The sequence below is a fragment of the Rissa tridactyla genome, chromosome 10 (genome assembly GCF_028500815.1).
Source record: "Rissa tridactyla isolate bRisTri1 chromosome 10, bRisTri1.patW.cur.20221130, whole genome shotgun sequence".
Taxonomy (NCBI): domain Eukaryota; kingdom Metazoa; phylum Chordata; class Aves; order Charadriiformes; family Laridae; genus Rissa; species Rissa tridactyla.
Genome location: NC_071475.1, coordinates 17,146,375 through 17,170,171, shown reverse-complemented (window position 1 = coordinate 17,170,171; position 23,797 = coordinate 17,146,375). Strand labels below are relative to the sequence as shown.

At 57.6% G+C, this 23,797-nt stretch overlaps 1 protein-coding gene across 2 annotated transcripts; it reads right to left on the bottom strand.

Annotated features, from left to right (window-relative positions):
• Positions 1-236: 236 nt before the first annotated feature.
• On the bottom strand, positions 237-23,791 carry TWF2 (twinfilin actin binding protein 2). 2 transcript variants are annotated; one of them, XM_054216777.1, is made up of 9 exons: positions 23,635-23,791; positions 13,507-13,584; positions 9,116-9,294; positions 7,315-7,410; positions 6,433-6,537; positions 2,551-2,676; positions 2,305-2,455; positions 1,768-1,889; positions 237-1,591 (listed from the first exon to the last, which is right to left on the bottom strand). In XM_054216777.1, exons 1-9 carry the CDS (start codon positions 23,657-23,659, stop codon positions 1,424-1,426), a joined length of 1,050 nt encoding a protein of 349 aa, XP_054072752.1. In that variant the 5' UTR covers positions 23,660-23,791; the 3' UTR covers positions 237-1,423. The 2 variants fall into 2 exon arrangements, with proteins under 2 accessions (XP_054072752.1, XP_054072751.1); XM_054216776.1 differs by lacking the exon at positions 23,635-23,791 and adding an exon at positions 15,271-15,474.
• Positions 23,792-23,797: the final 6 nt, after the last annotated feature.

Genomic DNA, 23,797 nt, shown 5'->3' with positions numbered 1-23,797 from the left:
TAAAGCATAAAGTCCTTGGGGGTGACGAGGTCTGGATGCGGCCACAGCGGGCGAGCTGCGATGGCTGCTGGCTAGCGAAATCCAAGCAATTTGCTTTGCGGATCCAGGACCTGCTAAATGCCCAAGCCTGGGGAAACCCTGGGGACCTCCAAAGAGCACTAGACTGTTTTAAAAATACTTTATTCTTTAGAAAATACAGCGTTCAGTACAGTGTGCTCTGCTCCCCCCAGCTTCGACCTCCCCCACCGCCCCACTCCTGCTCCCCCCAGGCCAAGGCAATGACGCCACATTCGCCAGGGCGGCAGAAAAGGGGAGGGCAGGTTTCACGGACCCCATTTCTATCTTCCCAGGGAGGCAGGTGGCTCTTGAGCCCTCGCTGGTACCCAGCAGCAAGGTGCTCTCACCATCAAAGCCCCCACTGAAGCCCCATTCTCAGCGCCAAGGTCATCCCCGAGAGCTGGTGATGGCCCTGGGTGGCTGGGGACGACCGTGAGGGGGCACATAAGGGCTGCCACACTTCCCCACACGAGGATTTGGGGTGGCCCACGTGATTTTTAAGACATGGGGCTGCCCCAGACCAGAGAGCCAGCAGCAAACCAGGGGGGTGACAGTAGGGACTGGGGCACAGGGCAGACCAGGGCTCAGGCCCCTCACAGCTCCCATCCTAAACAGGGATGGGGCTCCGTCAGGGCTGTAACAGCTCCCTCCCAGGGGAAAAGCCTTATTGGGGGGTGTCAAAAAGTAGATGCAAATATCACCAAAAGGCAGAGTGACCTTTTTCCAAGGCCAGAATGAGCTCAGGACTGGGGGGGACCTTCTGCTTCCCTCCTGCTGGCTCCCCCCAGGGACAAACTCCTGCCAGCAAAGCCCATGCCGCGGGGAGGGGTCCTGCCCGCACCCTGATGGGGTGCAGGATCGCTCCAGGCCTGGGGCAGAGGGGCCACGCACACCGAGAGAGGGACGGGGGGAGCAAAATCTGGGGGCTGGGGGAGCAGGGAAAGAAGCATTTTCTCTTTTCAAACAGGAATCCCCAACACCATCCCCTTCGCTTTGCATAGAGCAGCTTGCAGGCGAGTGCGTCCTTCAGTCACCCAGGGGACACCCAGAGCAGCGGCTGTGACCCGGGGTGGACAGGAGCAAGGCTGCGGGACACAACCCTGCTGCTCCCGTCCTCCTCCGGCAGCCCCGGGGCTCGCACAAGGACGCAGGGAAAAGAAACACCGACAACCCTGAACCCTCCCCATCGCTCTGCCCCCAGGTGCAACAAGCCATCCTGACGTTTAAAAAAAGGAATGAAATAGGAAAAAGAAGGGGAAAAAAAAAAATATAGGCTGACATGGAGGGGAAGATCCCCAGGTCAGCGGAAAGGAAGCCGGGAAGCGCCGCGGGGATGCTGTCCGTTCACCGCCCGGTCCTGCGGGATCTAACTGTCCTCGCCGTTCTCGTCCGGCCCCTTAATCAGCCGCTTCTGTCCCCGTTTCCCCACGGGCCCCTTGGGCTTGGCGAAGGCCTGCTTGAAGGCGTGCTGCTTGGGGTGCACCTCCTCGTAGAGGAACTCCGCCGTCAGCTCAGCTCCATCGTCGATCTCGATCTGCACCCAGGAGCGGCGAGGGGGGGTTAGCGGGGTCTCCACACCCACCTTTGGGGCACCCAATTCCCTTCCCCCCCGCGCCCACCAGTACAGCTGGACCAAGGCAGTGGCATGTTCCTTTGCCGATGCCTGGCATGGATCTCTGCTCCATCACCTCTGGGCAGGCTTGCACTTACCTTCTTGGCTATCTCCAGGCAAAACTCCTGCTCCACGGTGTCCAGCAACCGGCTCTTGCAGCTGGAGTAGAGCATGCGCTCCTTGATGCTGCATTTGTACCCGGGCATGGAGTAGATAAAGACTGCGAGAAGAGAGCAGGGCTTGTGGTGCTGCCCGGGCGCATGGCCATGGAGCACCCAGCAGCTGCATCCCAGCCCAATCATGGCTTTTCCAGCCCCGAGAGTCTACTCATCATCAGAAGGCGAAGCCATCCCCGTCCCACCACCCCTCCCCAAACCTCCCCCGGCTCTAGTATGCCTGGAACACAATGGCTGTACAGATTTGCCCATGGCAGCACCTGGAAAACCCTGCACCACACATAGGACCTTCTCTTGGCACCAAAGAGCCCCCACCACGGATGGACGGCAAGTGGGAACCGACTCAAGGTCCCCTGCCATACCATCCCCATCCCCGTTTGCTCCCCACACGAGCCGTGGTCCAGAGCGTGGGGACCAGTGTGGGCTCTACTCGCACCCCCCCGGTGCCAGGGCACTCACCGACGGACTCCAGGTAGTCTCCCTCGTGTGAGTGTTTGTACAGGAAGAAATGGTAGCGAGCAGAGTCCTGGGGGATCCTCTTGGGCAGGTCAGCGATCTCCGTGGGGCTCGTGTGCACCAGGTCGATGGTTTCCCGCTCCAGATCCAGCTTCTGATGGACAAGAGGGGGATGTGGGAGTGGACAGGAGTGAGAGGCGGCAGCAAGAGGCAGGGGCAGCGGGGTGCGGAGCCACCCGAGGGACCTACCAGCTGGATGTAGTTGATTTTCTTCTGCTTGAGCGCCTGGATGGCTTGCTGAGCATCCAGCTGCAAGGGGAAGGCCAGGCCCTGCAGGGTCTGGTGCTTGCTCTCCACGCTGATCTCCGTCTTCACCTGGGGATGGAGATCACCCGAAGTGTCAGGGCCGAGACCGGCAAAGGGTGGGAAAGGGAGGCAAAGGAAAACTGGCCAGTGCCACAGCAAAAGGCTTCTCAACCAAGGAGCCACCTGACACCCAGCTCACGGGAACTGCAGCATTAAACTACCAAAAGTCATCCAGGCTCGGGGCGGTGATGCTTGTCACCGTACCACTGCTCTGGGAGATCACCCAGCCCCAGCCACGCACCCCCGAGCCCCCCTGTTTCACTCCCAGCAAAGACCATCTCAAAACCGATGTTTCCCAGAGAGCCCCTGGCAGGGATGCTGTGACCAACGCTGGCGCACGTCCACCTCTGACCATCTCCAACCGCAACCTGCGGGTGACAGGGGGAGCCCTAAAATCACAGCGTTCAGCTGCAGGGTCCCCACCGGTGGGGATGGCAAGCCCCTCCTCGGTGGGTTTAATTGCAGCAGACAGGCAGCCGCTCCAGCGCTGGAGCTGTGAAATTGGAGATCCACAGCTCAGAAAGATCCCAGCTGATCTTTTCCCCGGCAGAGGCTGCCGCCTGTACCCCAAGCAAAAGCCCCTACTCCAGGAGACTGAGCCCCACAACAAAGAGGGAAGAGAAAGAGATTGCGGAGACATCGCACCGCCCTTGGTGCCATCCAGCCGCAGCGTGGGGGTCCCTGACCGGGACTGGAGGGTGCCATGAGCCGGTGGCGGGGAAGGGGGTGCGGGACGCGGCAGGCGCGGGGCATACCTCCTCAGGGCCAGGGTACTCTACCAGCGATGGGCAGCAGCAACAGCCCCCCACCATCTGCCACAGAATACAGGGAGACGGCGTCACCCCGACGGCGGAAGAGCCCATCCAACCTCAAGACCCCCCCCACCAGGTAAACAGTCTGGACACGCAAACCCAGGTGCTCTCCAGCAAGCGTGGGTCCCTTTGGGATCAGTTTGGGGGATTTTGGATAAAGACAGTCCAGCCTTTTTTTTTTTTTTTTTTTTTTTCTTTCTTTCTTTCTTTCTTTCTTTCTTCTTTTCCCTCCCCCCAGTAGAAAAAAGGAAGAAAAAAGGAAGAAAAAAAATCAAAAATCACGGCATGCCAAGAGAAATGTGGGAGTTTTAGCTCACATCTCAAGAACAGCCCAGCAGCACCAAAGTGCATCTCGTTACATGGCTGCCCCTCGTTACAGCAGCCCCACACGGTACCCACACCCCGGGGAGGTGATGGAGCCGGGGTGCCCGGAGCACAGCATGCAGAAAAACACCACCGGGAGAAGGGAAAACCGGGCATCAAGCGGGCAGAACGGCCTACCATCTCGGTGTTCGAGTCCTGGGAACAGGAATCCTGCGAGCATGGGGAGAGGAGACACACCATCAACAGCCCCCCGTGCGGGGACGGAGGGCAGGGGGGGTCTGTTGTGAAACGAGAAGGGGAGGGGGACACACGGACATGCCGGGAGGATGGAGGCATACCATCTCTCTGCTGGAGGCCAGGGAAGGCAGGTCCTGGCAGCGCGGGCAGAGAGAGCGGCAAAAAACGACAAGGGAGACATCAGTGCTGGGGAGGAACGAGAGGGAGAGCCCTGGCTCCGGGCCCTGGCAGCCCCGCACGCAACATCTCCACCAACATCCCCGCGTGGAGCCCGTCCCTGCCCCATCTCCTGTCAGCTCCACAGCCAGGGTGTCCCCAGCCCAGGGTCTGGAGGAGTTCCAGCAGCCACAGCAATAGATTTTTGGGCTAGCCCCCACCCAATAGCATATCCTACAGGTATGGGGGGAAAAAAGTACCCAAGCCTCTATCCATGCCAAGCATCCTGGAGGATGAACAGGGTGCGAATGCGCAGCTCTTGGGAAACAATTGCTCAAGGGTCACCCAGTGCTGGGTGGGCAAGAGGTCCAGCCGACCTCCAAGCTCTGCTGTCCCACTGTCCCCCGGGGTGCTGTGGCACCAGCAAGGGCCCAAGGGCAAGTGCGCAGGGGTTGAGAGGGCGCACACAAGCTCGCCTGGTCCTATGGAGAGGTGCAGCGTGAGGATGTTACCCCTGCCAGCACCTCCAGATCCTCACCTTTCGCCCCCATAAAGGCAAGGAGGCTGGGAGGATCATAGCGGGACTGGAGAGAGCTAAAGCACGCTGAAGTCCAAAAGTCTCAAGAGGTGGAAAGTTGTCCTAGCACCGACAACTCCCCCATGTACCTCTGTATTTTCTACTCCTTCTCTTTTCAAAAAACATTAAAAGCTGCCTCACTGAAACACTCCCCAGGGCACATCCCGGGAGCCGCGCATGGGACGTTCCCCTCAGCCCCAGCCTTGCCAGCAGCAGGTTTGGCTGGGTCGGCCCCTGCAGCAACACAGAGACCCTTCAGCACACCCATCTTCCCACCTTTACATCCACAGGCAAAAATATATCCACTTTGCTCTCTTTCTCAACGCCGGTGTGGCCCGGGCTGACACAGGTGACAGCATATCTTTAAAATAACCCATCACCAAACCAAACAGCAGCTTCACCCGTGAGCTGCGTCTCACAAAGGCGAGGGTGGGAAGCAGAGCACGGTAGAACAACCAGAAAACAGGCACCATGAGCACCACTTACCTGGGCACCTGACGCTGCAAGACACAGGCCCCCCCCAAAAAACCCAAAACTGCTTAATCATGCAGCACTGGCCAGCCAAGGCAATGGCACAGCCACCCAAAGATGCCAAAAAAGCTGCAGAGCCACCGTCAGCATCCACCTTCTTCTCCAAACATGGGCATCACTTTGGATCCTCCAGCATAAATCCTGCCCAGCCCCTCCGGGCTGGGAGCTGGAATAACCACACTGAGACCCGTTGGTGGCGTCTCCCAAAAGTCACTCAACTCCACCACCCCCAACCTGCTCTGGCCCCAGACCTCCTGCCTCGTCTTTTGCCTTTAACTAATGCCATCAGGCTGACTGGTGTCACGTCTCCCAGGCATGTCCTCATCCACCCATGAGCCCCAGAGCCCCAGCACAGGCGGAAGAGAGAGGGATGCTCCTCTAGAGAGGAAGGCTTTCCATGGCATCCAAGTGAAATCCCCTCACCCCAACAAAATCCTGCTTCCAGGTGGGGTGGTTTTCCCACCCGGTGAGGCCATTCCCTCCCCTGCCATGACATTTCGCAGCACCACAGAGGTTGGCACGAGTGCCATGAAATGCTGGCTGGGAGACGATGGCGTGGCAGCCAACCCTACCCCACGCCACTTCCACATCTTTTTCCAGCACATAAGCCCCCAAATTTAGGCTAAAGATCTGTATTTCTTGGGACAGCATCCCTCATATTTATAGCCACAGAGGAAGAGTATGGAAAAGGGGGCTGCTGCAGCCCAAAGACAAGCCTGAGGCTTCCTGCCTCCCCCAGGACTTCAAACTCAGCTCTGGCTTTTGCCCCAGTACCCAGAGGTTAGAGACTGCCGCCTGCTTTCAGCCTCAAACCACCTTCTGGCTGCCGATTACAGCGAGCAAAACACAGCCCTGAGCTCATGTCCTAGAGCAAGGGGAAAAGTATAGCCTGTAAATTCCTCTTTATGCCACCAATTTGACCGTGAGGATGCTCAGTCCAGCTCGGCAAGGGCAGGAATGGGTTAAACTGCAGAGGTGCAAGTGAGCGCAGTAAAAATGAGCCATCCCTTTTAGCTGGATGCTCGTTGCTCGCTCCCACACCTCCAGCAGCAAACACATCCCTGCATCCCGCATCCCTGCGTACCCCGAGGGTCTCGGGCTCCTTTTCCCAGGCCGGCGGACACCCACCTCGTTGATGCGGATCTGCTGGAGCTCCTGCTCGGCTGCGGTCAGTGGGGCCGGGGCAGAGCAGGAGGACACGTGCTTTTGGTAACCGCTCAGGGACACGTCCTCCTGCAGACAGAGGGAGAGGGAGAAGCATCAGGGGGTGGTTATCGCTGCGGGGCTGGATGCACCCCCAGCCTGGAGGCTGCGTCTGAGCAACCCAGTGGGTCCCAGGCTCGGTCCTCACCAGGAGGAGCAACCCGAGCAGTGCTCTTGGATGCCTCCATGCAAATCCCACGGTCGATTTTAAACAGTGCCCGTGACCACCAGTGCCCGTTGAGACCACCCTGCCCCTCCCCAGACACCCACGGCTGTGGCAGTGTGGCTCCTCCGGGTGATTAACGGAGCTCGTGAGCACTAAAGACAGAGACCGTGGCCCGGGAGCAGGAGGGCAGCAGCGGGGATGCTCCCTGGTCCCATCGGCGCCAGAAGCCCCAGAGCAGGGCTGATGCCCAGGAGGCCCTGGCTGTGGAGCTCCCTCTGTGAAAAGCCCATGGGAGAGAAGGAGAAACCTCCCACCAAGCGCCGATGGGGAAGCGCAGCCAGACGACCCCGGCGCGGCAGCAGCTCTCGCTGCTGGAGTGACACTGCCACCGCCTGGCGCTGCTCTTCCTGCTGAGAGTAAACCTCTGGATGTCTTCTGAGCCTTCCTCCCACCTCTTCCACGGTCCCCACCACAGACCGACCGCAGCCGTGCAGGCAGGAGAAACCGGCAGCGGCCACCGGGGAGACTAAAGCAGAGCGGGGGACAAGCCTCCACCCTGCCTGGCTTCCGTGCCAAGCCCAGGGTAGGGTGCCGAAGCTCAGGGTTGAGCCCAAAAGGCCGCCCAGGAACCACCACCGTACCTTCACCGTTCCAAACATCTCGTCCTTTATGTGGCCCCCGCCAAACTCCTTCTTCACGGTGGCTCTGGTGGCGGCGTACAGCATCTTCAGCCGGACCTGTGCGAGGAGGCGAGCATGGTCAGAGGGGATCGGAGAGCAGCACCTCCGCACAAGACGCTCCCACTCACTGTCCCACCACCGGCTCCGCAAACTTCAGCCCTCCCTGGGAGCAGCCACCTCCTGTCTATCCAGGCTGATTTCCACCCGCAGCGCCTCCGGGCCAGGAGAAGCCAGGGAAACCCCTCGGCACGGTGCAGCCTGCGATCGTCCAGCTGATTCTGTGCTTTGCTTTGCCACCCCCGAGCTGCAGCTCGTCACTTCTACCCGCGCCCGGGTACGAGGAGGCGCAAACACCGCCGGAGCTGCCTAAAAGGGACTTTTGCCTTTCGGCACTTCTTTTGCATCGTTCTTCTGCAAAACGCAGGGAAGCGTGCTCTTTGGCACACCGCCCTTGCAATAAGACCTTCCACACTTTGTTGAGATGCATAGATAAAAAATATCTATTATTATATGTATACACATCTATATGTACGTATGTATAAAGTTATATATATTACCTTATTATAATTGTGTATATGTGTGTGTGGGTATATGTACATGTACACACATATGTCTATACACACACAAAGTTATACATATTATACATATTATAATTGAATAATTATAATTGTATAGATATGTGTGTATACGTACGTGTGTATATACAATAATACGTATTTGTCAGCTGTATCTCAACAAACTGCAGAGGGTCTATTTTATATATGCATGTCATATACATGATAATGTATAATAAGAACAACTATTTGTTAGATATATAACAAATATTTACATTTTTTTATATATGACAAGTGCACATATTAACAAGGCAGTAAATCTATATAGCATATAGATTATATAAAATGTGTAACATACTTTTATACACGTACATATGTGTATATATACATGTGTATGTATACATGCGTGTATACACATATACGTGCATGTATACACATATATGTGTATATACATATATACGTGTACATACATATACGTGTATACACATGTGTGTGTATACACATATACGTGTGTGTGTATACACACACGTATAGAACACGTATACGTTAACACTGCAGTAAATCACGGACTCACTGAAAGCCCGTTACGGAGATGTGCTCAACAAGACGGCATTTCCCAAGCCGCAGGGCTGACATCCTCTGGACTACCATCCCACCCAGCCAGACCTTCAGCGCCCGCTCTCCGACGCCGTCCCCGTCCCCACGAGCCAGCCCAGCAAGTGTCGATGCCGGCCCGGCCACACGCGGCTCGGGTGGAAGCAGCCTGCCTGGCCCTTTTTAAGGCTGGTTTTGGATCCGGGCTCGGAGGTGGACCTGCAGCTGCTCGGCGTCACCCCTCCAGCGGCGCAGGGCCAGGCGGGTCGGTGCCAGCCCCAGCTCCCGCGATGCTTTTGGCCAGAGCTGCGGTGGGACATCTCCATCCCAGCCCCGCGGTCCACACCGCTCCCCCCGCTGCTACATCCCAGTCCCTCCACCTCCTCCCGCAGCGCTGCAAAGGGGACGGAGACGGCGTCCAGTGTATCTTACTGTGTTTTTAAAAAATCCCCCATCCCCAAAGCCTTCTCTGCTTCTTAACCAGGGCACGGGTGTGAATGCTCTTCCTCAGCCTCTGCTCAAAGTCAACTTGGCCAGCATCTCCTCTGTCCTCCACCTCCCAGAGCACGTCCCTGTCCCCACGCTGGGGTGTCACAGCCTGGCGCGGTGCTCACCGGGGAGCTGTCGGGGGACCAGGAGATGAAGAGCCACTCGTAGCCCTGGGCGTTCTGGCTGTCCAGGCGGTACAGCACGTAGCACGGCTGCTGCTCGTCCAGCAAGGGCAGCACAAAGGCATCGTAATCATTGTCCCAGCGCCGGGACAGCTCTTTGTGGGCTCCCAGCACGAGCTGTTCTGGAAGGAGAAGAGGGAAAAGGTGGTGTTAGGTGAAGGCAAGGCTTCACTCACCTTGCAGGACCATGGGATGGCTCATCTAAGGACTCGCTGCAGTTCCATCCCTGACAATGCCATCCTGCAGAAAAACAAATGAAGGTCTCAAACCACATGCATGAATGTACACCCCCACGGGTGACCCCCAGCAGATGCCATCAGGGCTGCAGCCACTGTGGAGCGGCATCCCACTGCCTCCTGTCCAACCATCTCCTCCCCTCCCACGGTCTCCTTTCTGGTGACCATCTATAGCCTCCTTCCGCTCTGCTCTCTCCAGCCATGTAGTCGCCAACCATCCCTCCTTGCGCACAGGGGAACATAAGAGCTCCTCCATCCCACCTGGACAAGCTCTAGTGGTTTGCACACTAGAAGACCTCACCAGGGACACGAAGAACCACCTAGATTTGGGATGCTGAGAAAAATGAAAGTCCCATAGCAAAAGCCAGGATGATGAGCCAACACTGCTCTTATCAGATTCCCTGTAACTGAAAAGGGGTCAAAATCAGAGCTGATACCCAAAGCCCATGTCCATGGGGACCGGACCTGCCCCAGAGGCCCCAGCCTGCGGGGGGGCCCATGCTGCCAGGAGAACCCCAGCTTCTGGAAGCGACCTACATATTTCACACACGTGGTTGCATCTCAAGTGTCTGGAGGGGATTTTTTTCAGCTGCTACGCAAGAGACGGAGGGGCTGGGAGCCCTGCAAGCTGGGCAGCGCTCGGCTGGGATGTGAACACTAGCGCAGGCATTCTAGGAACATGAAAAAAACCACAAGTTTTGAGACGGTTGGGTGGAAAAGCGATGGTGCTGGAGATGATCGGTGTATGTTGCTGGAAAACAGCCTGTGTTTTTATTCCATTTTTAGATGCAGAAAGGTCTGGGGGGAGATATCGGGACTCAGAACAAGACGTAGGAAAATCTGGAGGTGCCAAAGCAAAAGGAGTTTGGGCCTTGGACAGCTGGCACTCGAGGGGATGCTCAGCCTGGCACGTGCCCTGCCTGGACCTCTGCCCCTGGCCCCGCTGCCCATCGGGAGCGAGGGAAGCCCTCTGCTTCCCAACCCATCCAGGTCAGCAGCTCTGAACCCCGTGGCAGGAAAGCTTTTAAGGGAAAGAGTTGAGGAATAAAGGGTTTGGGATGAATTACTCTCACCCCCCGGGCATTCCCCCACCGACAGTGGCGTAGCCCTTCCCTGCCCAGCGCCACCCTGACACGGCATCTGCCACCACACGCTGAACCCATCATTATTTGTGTTTGAGGGGCACGTGCTACTGGTACGGTAACAAGGACAGCAGAGGAAAAGATGCTCAAAATGCTTTCCCTTCAGCAAAACTACCTGTTTTGTGGAAGAAAAGTGCAAAATTCTCAATGCACCCCTAACATAAAGAGAAAGTCCTGCAACTGGATTTGTGCTTTGCAAAGACCTGGGATCCCAAAGAGACTGCAAGGAATTTCGCCCGGCCAAACCCACTGGCAGCTCGCGGGTCTCTCCGTCTGCCAAACATCCTGACACCTCACGCGCGAGGCAATCGCTGCCGAGTCACCCCAGGCTATTCCTGGGCTGCGCCCAAGCTGGATCCCAGACGCAGCACCATGAGCCGGGAGCCTCCAACTTTCCCTTGGGCTGGGGGAGCCGCTTATTCCCTCCCATTGGGCTCTTCGCAGTTCAGCTCAACCCATTCGGGGCCAAATTTTCCTCCCCGGGAAGCATCGGGAAAGGGAAACCCGGAACAGCCGCCCTTCAGCAAAGCACCATCGCCAGCGCCGGCCACTTCAGGCTGCGTTTCTGCAGGGCGCTGCTGCTGGAGGCGGCACAGCCGGGAGCGTTTCTGGCCCTGGAGGTGCCCCCAGCACTCAGCTGCGGGCAGGCTGCCTTGCTCCGAAATGTCCCTACAAGGCAGCGCTGCCCGCAGCTCTGCCTGGCACGGCGGGGGGACAGCACAAGAGCTGGGAGTCTGCAAAGCTCAGCGCACAACATCACCCACGTGCAAAGAAACGCACCCAGCGGGGAAGACCACAAAGCCAACCTTGTCCAGAAACCTGCTGACAGCAAGGAGTAGAGCACCACCTAAAACCGCGTTGGACCACAAGTAGTTCTCATGCCAGGAAAGCATTGCTGAGCCTCAGCACACAACCTGCTCCTCCCCCACACACACCTTCTCCACCCAAACTTGGCTTCTCCTGGACAGCCCCCAAAGGCAACATCAGCTCAGGGAGTTCCCAAAGGGTTGCTCAGCCGTAGCTGGTGTTCTGGGGAAGACCAGACACAGAGCATCTGCCGTAATGCTCCTTGCACCATCTTCCTCTCCTTCCACCCACCCACACCTGCTCTGACATGCGCCAAGACTAATGCCCCGTAGGGCAGGAGGTCCTCTGCAAGTCATCGAGCAGGGCTGGAGGCTCCTCTTCCACATCCTCTGTGCAGGCAGGGCAGGTGACTTCTCCTCCCCAGCTGGCTCAGGACACATCCCCTCCAGGGTCAGCATACTCGGGTCCATCTGTCCAGCTGTGACATCCGCCTGGCTGTTCATTACTGCCCAAAGGTCCTTCTCTGGTGAGTGGCAGTAGGCTGATGTCCCTGTGTTACACAAGAGTGGTGGCCCAGAGAGGCCAAGTGCTTTGTCCTGAGTCATGCAGGCTGGCAGATGGGAGGTCCCTAAGCCAGGCTGGTGGGACCACCACTACCTTGCCCCCAGCAGACCAAGCCCTTCAGCGCAGAGATGCTCCTGGTTGTCCTCCTTCCACCTGCCTCCCCACAGGACGCTCAGACTCTGCCGCATCTCAGAGACTTCTGCAGACATCCAAGCTCCTCCAGAGCTACTCATGGCTGGTCCAGGAGAGGGGAAAGGAGCAGGCAGGTGGGAGAGACAGACTGGGAAGCACAAGGCCCTGCTGAGTGAGGTTGGTCCATGAAGCAGCTGCTGCCGCCAACACATCAACAGATAAATATACTCCACTCAGCCCGAGTGGAGACGGTGGGACGTGGTTTACATTCATGGTAAACAATCTCCCTTGCTGGTGTCACTGGCCACAATCCAGAGTTGGTGGCACAAGCCCTAGAACCTAAGTCCAGGCCTAGGGGTATCCATGATGTATCCTAACGCAAACCTGACTCCCACTTTTTAAAAAAAAAAAAAGGAGCCGACAGAGCAACATCATTGTCAAAGATGCTCTGAAGAAACAATGCAGATGTCACATCCCAACAAATGGGGACCTCACCGAGGACAAAGCCAACACCGACAAACCCCGCAGTGGCCCTGCTGATGTGTCCCACGTGTTTCAAGTCACGCTGTTCTTCCAAATGAGTTTCACAGCCCCTCCAAAGCCAGAATGAGTTCCTTATGACCGTGTCCACCTTGGTGTTAGCAGCATGGTCCTGGTGGCCCACCTGAGAGAGGTGGCAACAACAGCTTGGCAGGGCATTAACTTCCCTGCTGCCATGAGAAACAAGCCATTCATATGCAATTGTACGAGGCTGCGGTAGGAAAACCTACACCACGGAGGCTCCCCGCTGGGACGTTCAATCAGTGCTCTGCTCCGCTCGCTTGTTTGATAGATGTAGAGGCCACCCAAAGGCACCTTTTGGTGGGGCAAACGCAGGCCAGGTTGGGACCAGCCTGCAAACTGGGCAGGGGCAGCCCCGTGCACAGGAGCCGGGGCTGGGACGGGATGGGTTTTCGGTGTGTATCATCCCTCCTGGGATGCAATCGGGGCCCCTTGCTGAGCCCCACGCTGAGGAGCGCCCTCCTGCCCAGAGCGTCTCCTTGCCTGGTGTGGGATGCCACGTCCAGGGAGGAAGATGCTGCGCATCCCCCCCAACCACGGTCCCACGGCACCCGCAGCAGCTTCTCACGGAGCTCCCCGTAACAAAATTCAATGCAGCTGCAGTAAAAGCCACCCAGAGCCCAGCACCAATCCCAGAAATCAGCATCGGTCCGCCAGCAAAGTTGCTGCTCCTCCCTGGAGCCGCTCCGGGGCTCCCATAGCTGCTCACCAGCACACCCAGATTTTGGGCTTATATTTCAGCTCTGGGCTGCCGCGTGCCAGGGAGCCCCAGCAGGATTTTCCTTGGGGTTTCCAAACACACGAGCTGGCACAGCAGCAACAAAGAGGGAAGGAGGAGAGGCAAAACAGAACTGACACGGCGTAAATCAAAGCGCTTAAAAACAGGACTTACCGTCCTCAATGATGACCTTGATGAGCCGAACTGAACCGTTTCGGGCTTTGGCAAAAAAGTCCCTTAATTCCGTGGTGGCTGAAAGAACCAGAAACATGGTGATCAGATTTAGCAATCAAAGCAGGCGTTGGGCTGCTTGGCGACCGGCTGGGGAGAGGAACAACTTGACAGGATAGAAATTTAAAAATTAAAAAAAAAAAAAATAAATTCTGGTGCCAAAAAAATGATAATAAAAATAATAATACAAAACCCAAACAGCTGGGAGCGAAGTGCTGCGGCTCCCCGAGGCGTCAGAGTTAAATAGCAACTGGGAGCGCATGTGATCCAGAGAACTTGATACTTGGCCTGGGTGAACATAATCACCCAAATTTAGACGATGGCTGGGCCGGTGCAGGCGGGGAGAGCTCAAGTGACAAGTTTATTCGCTTTACAGAGCAGCAGGGTTTGCATACAGGGGGTGGCTGGAAGATGTCCCAACAGGCTGTGACATCCTGGGCTCGTGACACGCGTCAGGGATGCTGCTCCCAAGGCAGCTGGGGACCAGTGTGACTCCAAACTGGAGGCACTGGTTTGAAGCTGAGCCCCTGGAGAAGGGAAAGACAACAGCCCTGGGGTTTTGCTCCAGAGCCGGCGGGGCTTTGGTTGCGGGCGGCTTTTGGGAAGTGTTCTGGGGAGCCGCCTTCCTCCTCACCCCCCCTCCCTGAACACCAGGCACCAGTCACCAGTCTTTGGCATCCCACCAGGAGGGAACAGCGGGCAGTCGATGTTGACCCGCAGCCGGTGTTGGAGGCTTAATCTGCCCACCACAAAAGCATCACCAGCACAGAGCTCCCTGTCCCATCCAGGACATGCTACCTGTGAAGGCAATGCCCAAGAGATGCAGCTTGGAGGGGCCAAACCCCCCAACAAGGAGCATCTCCCAGCCCAGGGAGTGCCCAACATCTCCCAGTCTGACTCCCCACAAAAGCCCCTTTGATTACACACCCGAGCCCCTTCCTGGATGCAGCTGCGCAGCCAAGGGGGTCTTGTGAGTTTGAAGCCGCAGGCAGCTCTGCGCTTGTCAGAAATACTAAAGAAATGAGCATTAGAAAGATTAGAGATGCCCCTTAGTCCGCACCAGGATCTGTGCTCGGAGTCACCATCAGCAGCCCCTCGCTCCTGGCACTCTGCCGCACCGCCCGCCCGATACCGATCACCGTGCTGGAGCAGCCCGCAGCAGGAAGGAGCCCTGCTTTGGTCCCCGGAGCCTGAGAGCATCCACGGCCGAGGCACTTTGCAAAGAAAGCCGTCCCTACGCCAGCAGGAAAGGCGCGGTGGCCAGAGAAGCCATCCCCTGCCGGCAAGGGCCGTATCCATCCCGCTTCAGTCCCACTGGCGGCAGGTACCACCCTTCGGCGCAGCCCCCCAGCATCGCCGCAGGAGGATGTTACCCATCACTCACCCAAGGGACATGGGGGGCCACCAACTCTGCCACACAGGGGCTCTCCGTCCCCTGGAGGGGCTCTCCAGGCTGGGGCACTGCCCACAGCTCCCCCAGCCCCGAGGGAGAAGGAGCGGGCATGGATTTGTCCCCATGCACAAACGTGGATGATGATGCAGGCAGAGAGGCAGACAGGGATGTCCTGGGGAGCCCCCTGGGGAACTCCTCCCTGACCCCCCTCCAGGCTGTGGTACCTCTGAGATGCATCTGCCCCACCAGCACAAAGCCTGCCCTGATCAGAGGTTCGAAGAGGGACAGATGGGGAGGAGCTCCCAGGCTGGTACCTGCACACCGCAGCGCTCCCGAGGTGCCACCCCAGCAGGATCCCGCGGCAACTGGCACACAGACACCCCGGCGAAGGCACATCAGTCCTTTATGGAATTTTAGGGGACATGCAGAAGGTTTGCTGGCGTAATTCCACCATGAGCAAACCATCCTTCTTCCTCCATCAGCATCAAGACCCTCCCAGTTCCCAGAGCAGATCGTCACCCTCTCCCAGAGCCAGCTGGGAGCTCAGCCTGCTCCCGCTGTTCCCACCCAAGGATGAGCTGATATTTTTAGCCCTTTTCCCTGTTGAGAGCAGCTCTTTCCTTCCGGCAGCATCTGTGGTTATTGCAAACACATGAGGCGGAAGAGGAGGAGAAAAAGAGACATTTATACACCCAGGAAACCTCACGCAGGAGACAAAAACGCTCCTAATAAGCATTAAGCTTCACTGGTTCCCATTACACTGCCAAAATAGGGGAGAATAACATTGGTCTTGGATGTTTCTATAGCATCAGCTTTGGGGTAGAAAGAGGAAAGCTCTGCAGCGCTAACCGGATCCCTCCAGCCTGACCCCATCCTTCCCAGAGCCCAGGGGCATGCAGGGGTCTGGAAAATGAGGAGTCTGGGCAAACGCCACCCCCCGGCCCACCCGGGAATGCCAGGAGTGCCCAGAAGTATCGAATCGACAGCTGAGATGACTGACAGTTGAGTGACTGACAAGTGACGGCCAAGCGCCGGGACCTGTGTAGGTACAGAGGGCTTTAAGGGGATGGGGAAAAGCACAGATGCTGCCGGAGGAGCCGGGAGCACGACGGGAAACACCACAGGGTCTGCCAAGGAAGGAGATGCTTTCCAGAGGAGACAGCGGCAGAGCTTTCAAAAAAACCTCAGAAAGGGCTTCTGAGCTTTAATTCTGCTGAAATAAATAATAAAGTAAAAGCGATTTTCATTTAAATGAAAAAATCACCACGGTGTCTTCGACGTCCCCTTCCGTCTCTTGCAAGACAGCCAAGAACCAGCGAGGAGGGAGAGGAACAAGCTAGCAAAGGTTTTCAGCACAAGCTCAGCAACTGCTTCATTATGGCATGATTACAACTTAATTGGCACAGCAGACTTGATGAGACAGCTCGCGTGTCTGAAATATTAATATAAAAGTCCAGAGCCAGCTCTGGAAGAGAAGCAAGGAGGAGACCTTACCCCAGAGATGGTGGTATCTCCGCCCCAAGGCATCTCCATGCCAGGAAGTCTCTAGGACCCAACTCAAGGGCTGAAAAACCCGTGTGTGAAGAAACCACAAAAATCAGCTTCTTTTTCTGGTTTGTCTCCTTCTGCATTTGACAATGAGGCAAGGTGGGAAAAAAGATGCTGGGCACACATCAACACGGCCAACGCATGGGGCCAGCTCCGACCATCCTCAAGCCCAGATGGGGAAGGGAGGAGTGATGGGGCAGAGGACTGGAGGGGCACCCGCACGTCCAACTCACCCTCTTGATATGGGTTCCTGGAAAATCCTGGAACGAATAATGCAGAAACAAACCCAAGCTGGGCTACAGCCAGCAGGAACCTGCCGAGAACAAAGTTGTATGAGATCTACAGCTTCCTCCAGCAGAGCCACAGACCTGTGGGCTTCAAAGGTCTCAATCAGCTTGGCTTTCTAAGTGTCTCCAAGAGTTGGAAGCCAGTTTGGGAAACACAGTCGTCGTGAACTTCTACAGCACCAGCACAAAACTGCATGGACAACTCAGTCTGGGAGGCATCAAAGGCTGGATCAAGCAAGGTCTCCTTGGGGGCCTGTGGTGGGTCCAGGTTTAGTCCATATTTCCATAAACATCTCTGGCAACTGCAATAGTGTTTTCTGCAGCGCTAAGGTGGGAAGCTAGAGGAGATGCAAGTGCGCGCTAGAGAAGAATTCACCGTTCTCTCAGGAGACTGGAGAAACGGTCTAGAAAAAAAAGAAATAGGATGAAACTCAATAGGAGGCAAAGTACCGTAACTAGGAGAAGGACCAGCTACACCAATGCAGGGCAGGGTCCAGCAGCTCCAGAGAAGAGAAGTGGGTTGCAAGCCAAGTTACAGGTTAATCGCTTCATGTTGTTACAGGCAAAGTCATTCGTGAAGGCATGAACAAGACGACAACCACGTTAGTTGGTGGTGATGAGGCTTCAGGCACAGCACAAACAGCATGTCCAGGCTCAGCATCGTGCAAGGAACAACGCACAGGACAGATGGCACCTATGCCAGGAGGCACAGCGTGCAGGAGTGACCGAAGGAACCAGGGCTGGTCAGCCCAGAGGAGAAAAATATGAACATTTTGTACTGGCTTTCCAGCCAGAAACATCAGGTCCCACCTCGGCATTTGGGAAATCTCACGATGAGGGTAACCAAACACTGGGAAGGACACCATGCCTCCATCCCTGCCCTGAAAGGCCTCCAGAAATCCTCCTGGGATGCTGCTGCTTTGAGGCAGGGTGAGCTCGGTGGCATCTTGAGGAATCTTCCGGCCTTTCTACAAGGCAGCCCTGCTGCCAACCCTCCTGGCAGACACGGTGGGCGCAAGCACCCGTGCCTCCTCAGCCACCCTCCCGTGACAGCCCAAAAATCGCCTCCGGCCATCGAGTCGTGCAACACCTCCCTCTTCCGCCTGTTCGTGGGCCGCAGATGAGCTGTCCCCTATTCATGAGTCACCTCCATGAATTAAAATGCATTCAGCAGCCTGCTAACAGCGCGTCCCAGGTCCCCCTGCACCGCAAAACCTCCCTGCCCAGCAGTGCTGCGCACCCATTAGGGATGGAGGGCTGAGCAGAGCCGGCCATCGGCACCAGGGCACCCAGGTTGGGCAGCTCGCAGCATGGCAGGGAAGTGACATTTTGGCCAGCAGTGGCCTTCAGGTGGCCCTGACCATGCAGGCAAGCTGCCAGAGGGGAAGAGGAGCCGGTGGTGGGAAGGCACGGCGGTGGCTCCTCTCTTGGAAGCCCCAAGAGGACATGGACCAAAGGCTGAAGACTCCACGCCTCGGGGACCACAGGGCGGCCAGATCCTTCACCTACTGAAGGGACACGCTGTTTGCAGCCAGAGCAGGCAGCTGCCCTGCCCCAGGACATGGTGATTCGGATCAGTGCCTGGGAGATTTCCGTGCTGGGCTCAAAGCATCACACTTCCCCAAAACCGCTGCGAGATGGAGCTTGTGGGTACCATCCCGCCACAAAAGCCGAGCCTTTTTTTTTTTTTTGCTGTTTACATCCCCAATTAGCTTATCCGAGCAGAGGCGGGCTGCGATGAGGCCGGAGGGAGGCAGAGGCACGGCGCAGGGATGACAGCTGTAGCCACAGCAACGGGCCGGTCTCTCCCTGGGGGATGCCGGGGTGCCAGCGGAGCCGCCCGCGCAACCCCCGGGGAAGCACTGCAGGGACGGGAATGGAGGCGACAGCCACACCGCTGCCCTGGCACCTTTCCCTCCTCCATCCTCTCGCTCACTTTTTGGGGGAGAAATAGGTTTTTAACTCTTCGACCCTTCTCGATCTCCCCCCCGCCACCCCGGTGACAGCGCCCAGCTCCCAGATCAATAATACATGCTGCCTGAAACAGATGCCTCTCTCAATACATCAAAGTCACCTTGCCCTCCCGACGGGAAACCCGAGCCTCCGGCCATCAATCTTTCATTCCCTGGACATAATCTTCACGTTGATGCGACTCCCGAGCGGCTGCTTCCCTTTCACCACCCGGGGCACAGCGTGCCAGGGACGCCACAGGGAAACTCGGTCAAAATTCCAGCCACAGACCTGGACAAAACTTGTCCCAGCTCCAGGGATGCTCGGCCAGACAGTAGTGGAGATGCTGATGGAGAAGACACGGCTACACCCACACCACCCAGGCTCTCCCCGCACAGGCAGCTCTGCCGGCTCCTGCTGGGGCATCCTGGGAAGGGCACGACCGCGACAGGCGCAAAGTAGCTGTTGCTGCCACTAAAATTCCTTCTTTTCAGTCTATCCCAGTGTAACTCCGTCACGCAGCGCCCACTCAACCCGCTTGCTGCAGGGAGCTTTTCCGCTGAGGGATGTGGCCAGCCAGTATAAGAGGATTTTATTTCTCACTATGGAAAAAAAAAAAAAAAAAAAAAATGTCCTTGCAGGGAATCTGCTCTGGGGAAAAGCTACAAATGTCAGAAGAAAACAGAAAGAAAGGAATAAAAAAATAAAAAAACAGGGGAAGAGAGGACACAAGCAAAGCTTTTCTCCCAATTTTCCACGGGACTGGGCCATATCCCGCAGGATTTCACACAGACGACTCCTGGTCCGTATTACAAATCCTGCCCAGAGACTTTCAGGCACCCGCCTGACGCCAGCCCTTTGCTTCTCAACACCCCATTTTCCAGGTGCATGGCTGGGACCTGTCCTGTCTCCACTCTGCCACCTCGGATCGGAGCCATTCGGCCCTTCCCTTGCTCCGGGGGAGGCAGCGCCTGCCCTGCGGGCACCATCGGTCGGATCCAGCCGGCAACACAGCATCCCAGAGCAAAGCGGTGGTGCCAGCCCACACGGTCCTGCCTCGCCTGCAGAAGTTGCTGGTTGCTGTTCTGTTTCTCTGCCCAGTAAAGCCACCACTGGGAGCACTGGTTTGGGCATCAGGGTGGACAGGGACCCAGGGAAAGACCCTGGCATCGATCTTGTTGCATTTACAGCCTCCTGATGCATGTTTTCCGAGGGATTTCCTCTACCCCGCCATTTTAGGTGCTTAACTTCAAGGGGTTTGACACCTCAGAGCATTTATCTGGTCTTCCACCCACACTACTGGTCTGGTCACCCTGATGTGCCACCCACTAGCATATGAGCCATTGCTCCAGGTGGGTGTCAACCTCTGAGTTGGGTGCTGGCCCCAGGAAAGAGCTCACAAACAGGAACCAGCTCCTTAAAGCCATCCTTGCAGCAGCCTCATGCCCTCTGTCCCCTGGGGACACCATGGGCCACGGACCAGGGGCCATCCCTTCTCCTCCTCTGCTGATGGCACGGTGTGACATGTCCCCAGCATCCCAGCCATGAAGCCGCCCCCGAATTCAGGCAGTCAGGCACCTCGGGAGCCAGCGCTGCATCCCAGCGCGGCGGGAGGAGAGGGAACGAGGAAGCGGTGGGCAGGGAGAGAAGCTCCTTCTTTCTTCTCCAGCTTTCTTCTCGCTGAAGAGCTTTCGAAGGAGACCTTTGCAGACACAGCAGGTGTCCCCCCCCGGCCCTTTCTGCTCGTCTGTTCCCATCTGACGTCACTCCTGCCTGCGTGCATCCCGGTTACTCTTCTCCTCAAGCAAACGTCTGTTCCTTCCAGATGCTTTCCCAATGCAAGATCCAGTCCTGGGGCAAAGTGGAGGCTCAGCCATGGATGGGAGCAAAGGTCCTTCCCCAGCCCCACGTCTTGCCACCTCTCCCAGAAAAAGCCAACACCAAACTATTCTTTTGGTTGAAGAACCAACATGCATTTGATTTCTTTGCTTTCTAGATGAAAAAAAAAAAATAAATATCTCCTTTAAGAGACTTTTTTCTCTCTACCCAGAGGTCACGAAAGAGCACCCAGAGGCAACTGGGTGACCTCCCACCACCATCAAAGCCCTGGTTCAGCATCGCCTTCTTAAGGCACAGGCCTGGCACAGTGAATGCTGTCCCCATCTAAAGCAACTCAGGGCAGAACAGGGATTGCAAAAATACTCATTAAATCCTCCCAGCTGTAGTTAAAAAGCAGTTTTCCAGCCCCAGGAAGCCCACAGCAACCCTCGATAGCTTCCAACCACCTCCCCAGCCCAGCAGTCTCCATGGCAGCCCCGTTTTCTTGCCAGCACCTTCAAGGGAGCTGCCACAGCTGCCTAAAAAGACAATAATTAGCCTCTTGCCCCTGTGTGAAAGGCTCAGCCCTGATTAAACACCTCAAACCTGCAGCTCTGCACCCCCAGCAAGTGCCGCCATTGCTCCCCCTCCCCGGGGACCACCCGCTTCTTCCCCAAAGCCGGGATGACTCGGTGGCATCGCAGCGGGGGGCTGATCCGGGGGCTCCCCCATCACCACGTCACCCTGCTCTCGCGCTGATCTACCACAGCGGCAACCAAAATCTCTCGCCGGCTTGCCCACAACCTCCCCTAAAGCCGGCTGGCAGGTCCAATCGTAATTCCCCCGGGAGCAGATGCCTTCCTGCAAATGGGGGAGAAATGGGAATGAAAAAACACACAGCGATGCGCGCACACAAAAACAACGAGGCCCCAGACACCAGGAAGATGTGGAAAATCCCTCCTCCTCCTCGGCAAACACCAAACCTCAGCATCTCAGCACCGGGGATGAAAGTAGCAGCGGGATTGTTGCTCCTCATCCAATATCGAATCGGCTCTCTGCCGAGCAAAGGAATTAATTTGAACATCGTGCCGGGGTGGGGAGGACTGAAATATCCCCCCACACTCCTCCAGGGGGGTTCCCTTAAAGCATGGAGGGCCCCGGTTCAGCATGGCAGGTGTTGGAGGGGCAGATTTGCATTCAGGGAGGAAACAGCCGCTCCCCGGAAGAGGGACGGCGCAGCAGGGGATGGAGCAGCCCACACCACGAGATGAGCGACCCCGAGGTGCCCAGGGCGCTGGGAGAGCGAGACCACCCGACTCAAGTTCTTTTCCATAACCACGGGGAGGTTTTTACATGGGATTCTCTGCCTGGGCAGAGCCGCTGGGTCTCTCCCCGCCCTGCCCCGGCTGCAGCTCCTCGGGGGAAGTCTGAGTCCCTTCCCCTTTCCAGCAGAGTGCTGCTGACGGGGCACGTTACGTCCTACAGGCAACGGGTGACTTGCAGTGACTCACAGCTGGTCCCGGCAGGGCGTGCCAAGAGGTGGGCAACCAAGGTTGGCGAAGGTCGGTGCTCTCATCGGCTTCTCCGAGGCAGCGCATCCCACTGGCTGGCGCGGGGGTGCCGGGGAGGACGGCATGGGCAGCGTAGGATCAGATGGGCATGGAGGCAAGCAACAGGCAGCAGCCTCTTGGGGTGCTGGCAGCCCAACAGGCCTCGCCTGCACCAAACCCCAAGGGAGCTCTCTGCAGAGCGGGGCCGGCACACCGAGAGGCCAGGTGGGCGCTGGCATCCCTCCTGCTGATTATTTTTTTTGTAAATGATAATTATTTTTTTTTTTACAGTAGAGGGAACGTTCAGCTAAAACTTGAACTTCAGGGTCCCACCTTAAACCAGAAGCAACAAATCTGAACTCAAACGTTGTCAGCTACCAGCAGTCACCGGCAACGCAGGAGAGACATCTAAGCCCCATCGCTAACCGCTTCTCAACTACAGCTCCTCCAGGAGCACCTGCAGCGGAAGGATGGTCTTGACCAGGCAGTCAAGGAACAAGGATGCTCATGCCATGAAGGAACAGCAGCCACAAATTCAATGCCCTCATGCAAAGCTGCCGGCCGTGAGGAAGGGAGCTGGGAGGCCAACGTCCCAGCTCCCCTCCCAGGACACGCAGCGGCGCCGGACTGGCACCCGAGCGGCGCGGAGCAGGGCTTCAGGGGCGGCTGCTCCCACATCCCGGCTTGCATATTGATTCGGTGCCATAAATTATGCAGCACCTCTACTCCTGATTAATATCGTTAATTGAGCTGGCAGGCGAGGAGCTGGAGGGAAACACCGTGAGGACACAGAGCCATGCACCCAAGGCGCCTATCAACGCAAAAGCCATCATCTCGGGGTGCTGGCCGGGTCCCGTAGGGAGCGAGTGGAGAAAGCGCAGAGCTTCCCCCCCCCCCCCCCCCCAAAATCCAACAGCCAGGCCGGAATTTATGCAGGCTCCCTGCAGTCCCCCTGGGAGGGGGCGCAGCGGGGGGGCCCGAGCGTCACGGCAGGGTGGGGAGATGCGGCGGGGGCCGATGTGGGGCTGCGGCGAAGCGGATCTGTGCGGATTAGGGTGCCGCCGCAGCAGAAGGCGCCTCGGCGAGCCGTGTCAGGGCGGTTTACGGAGCATCAGCCCAGACAAAAGGATGCAGGAGAGCCCCTCACCGGCAGCATCCCCGGAGCCAGGCCCCCCCCCCTTCACCTCCTACGAGCACCCAGACGCTCTGAGCCTGGCTCAGCGCTCCCTCCCTACCCCCCCGCCCCCACCGCCCCCCCCGGCTACTCGCAGGAAAAACTGCCGGCTCTTTCGGGAAGCTTCATCTTATCGCTCCCATCATCGCGACACCGTCCGGCAGCCTCCCGCGGCGGGGCCGGGGGATGCTCGGGGCGCGTCCCCGCTGGCCGCCTCCCCAGAGGGGTGCGGAGGAGCAGCCCAGCCCGGGGAGGGGGCGGGGGTCCCAGCCCTGCCGAGCCCCGCACGGCGGCGCGGGCCACAGACACCCCGCAGGCAGGGGGCCGGCGGCTCGGCGGAGCGGCGCTTACCGTGGATGCCGGTCTGGTGAGTCATGGCTCCGCTCGGCTCCGCTCCCCCGCGCTCCGGCTCCGCCGCGTCCCGGGCAGGAAACGGCTCCGCAGGCAGCACCGCCCGCTTCCGGAGTCTGGAACCCGCCGCCGCCGCCGGGAGGAGCCGCCGCCGCCCCGGGGA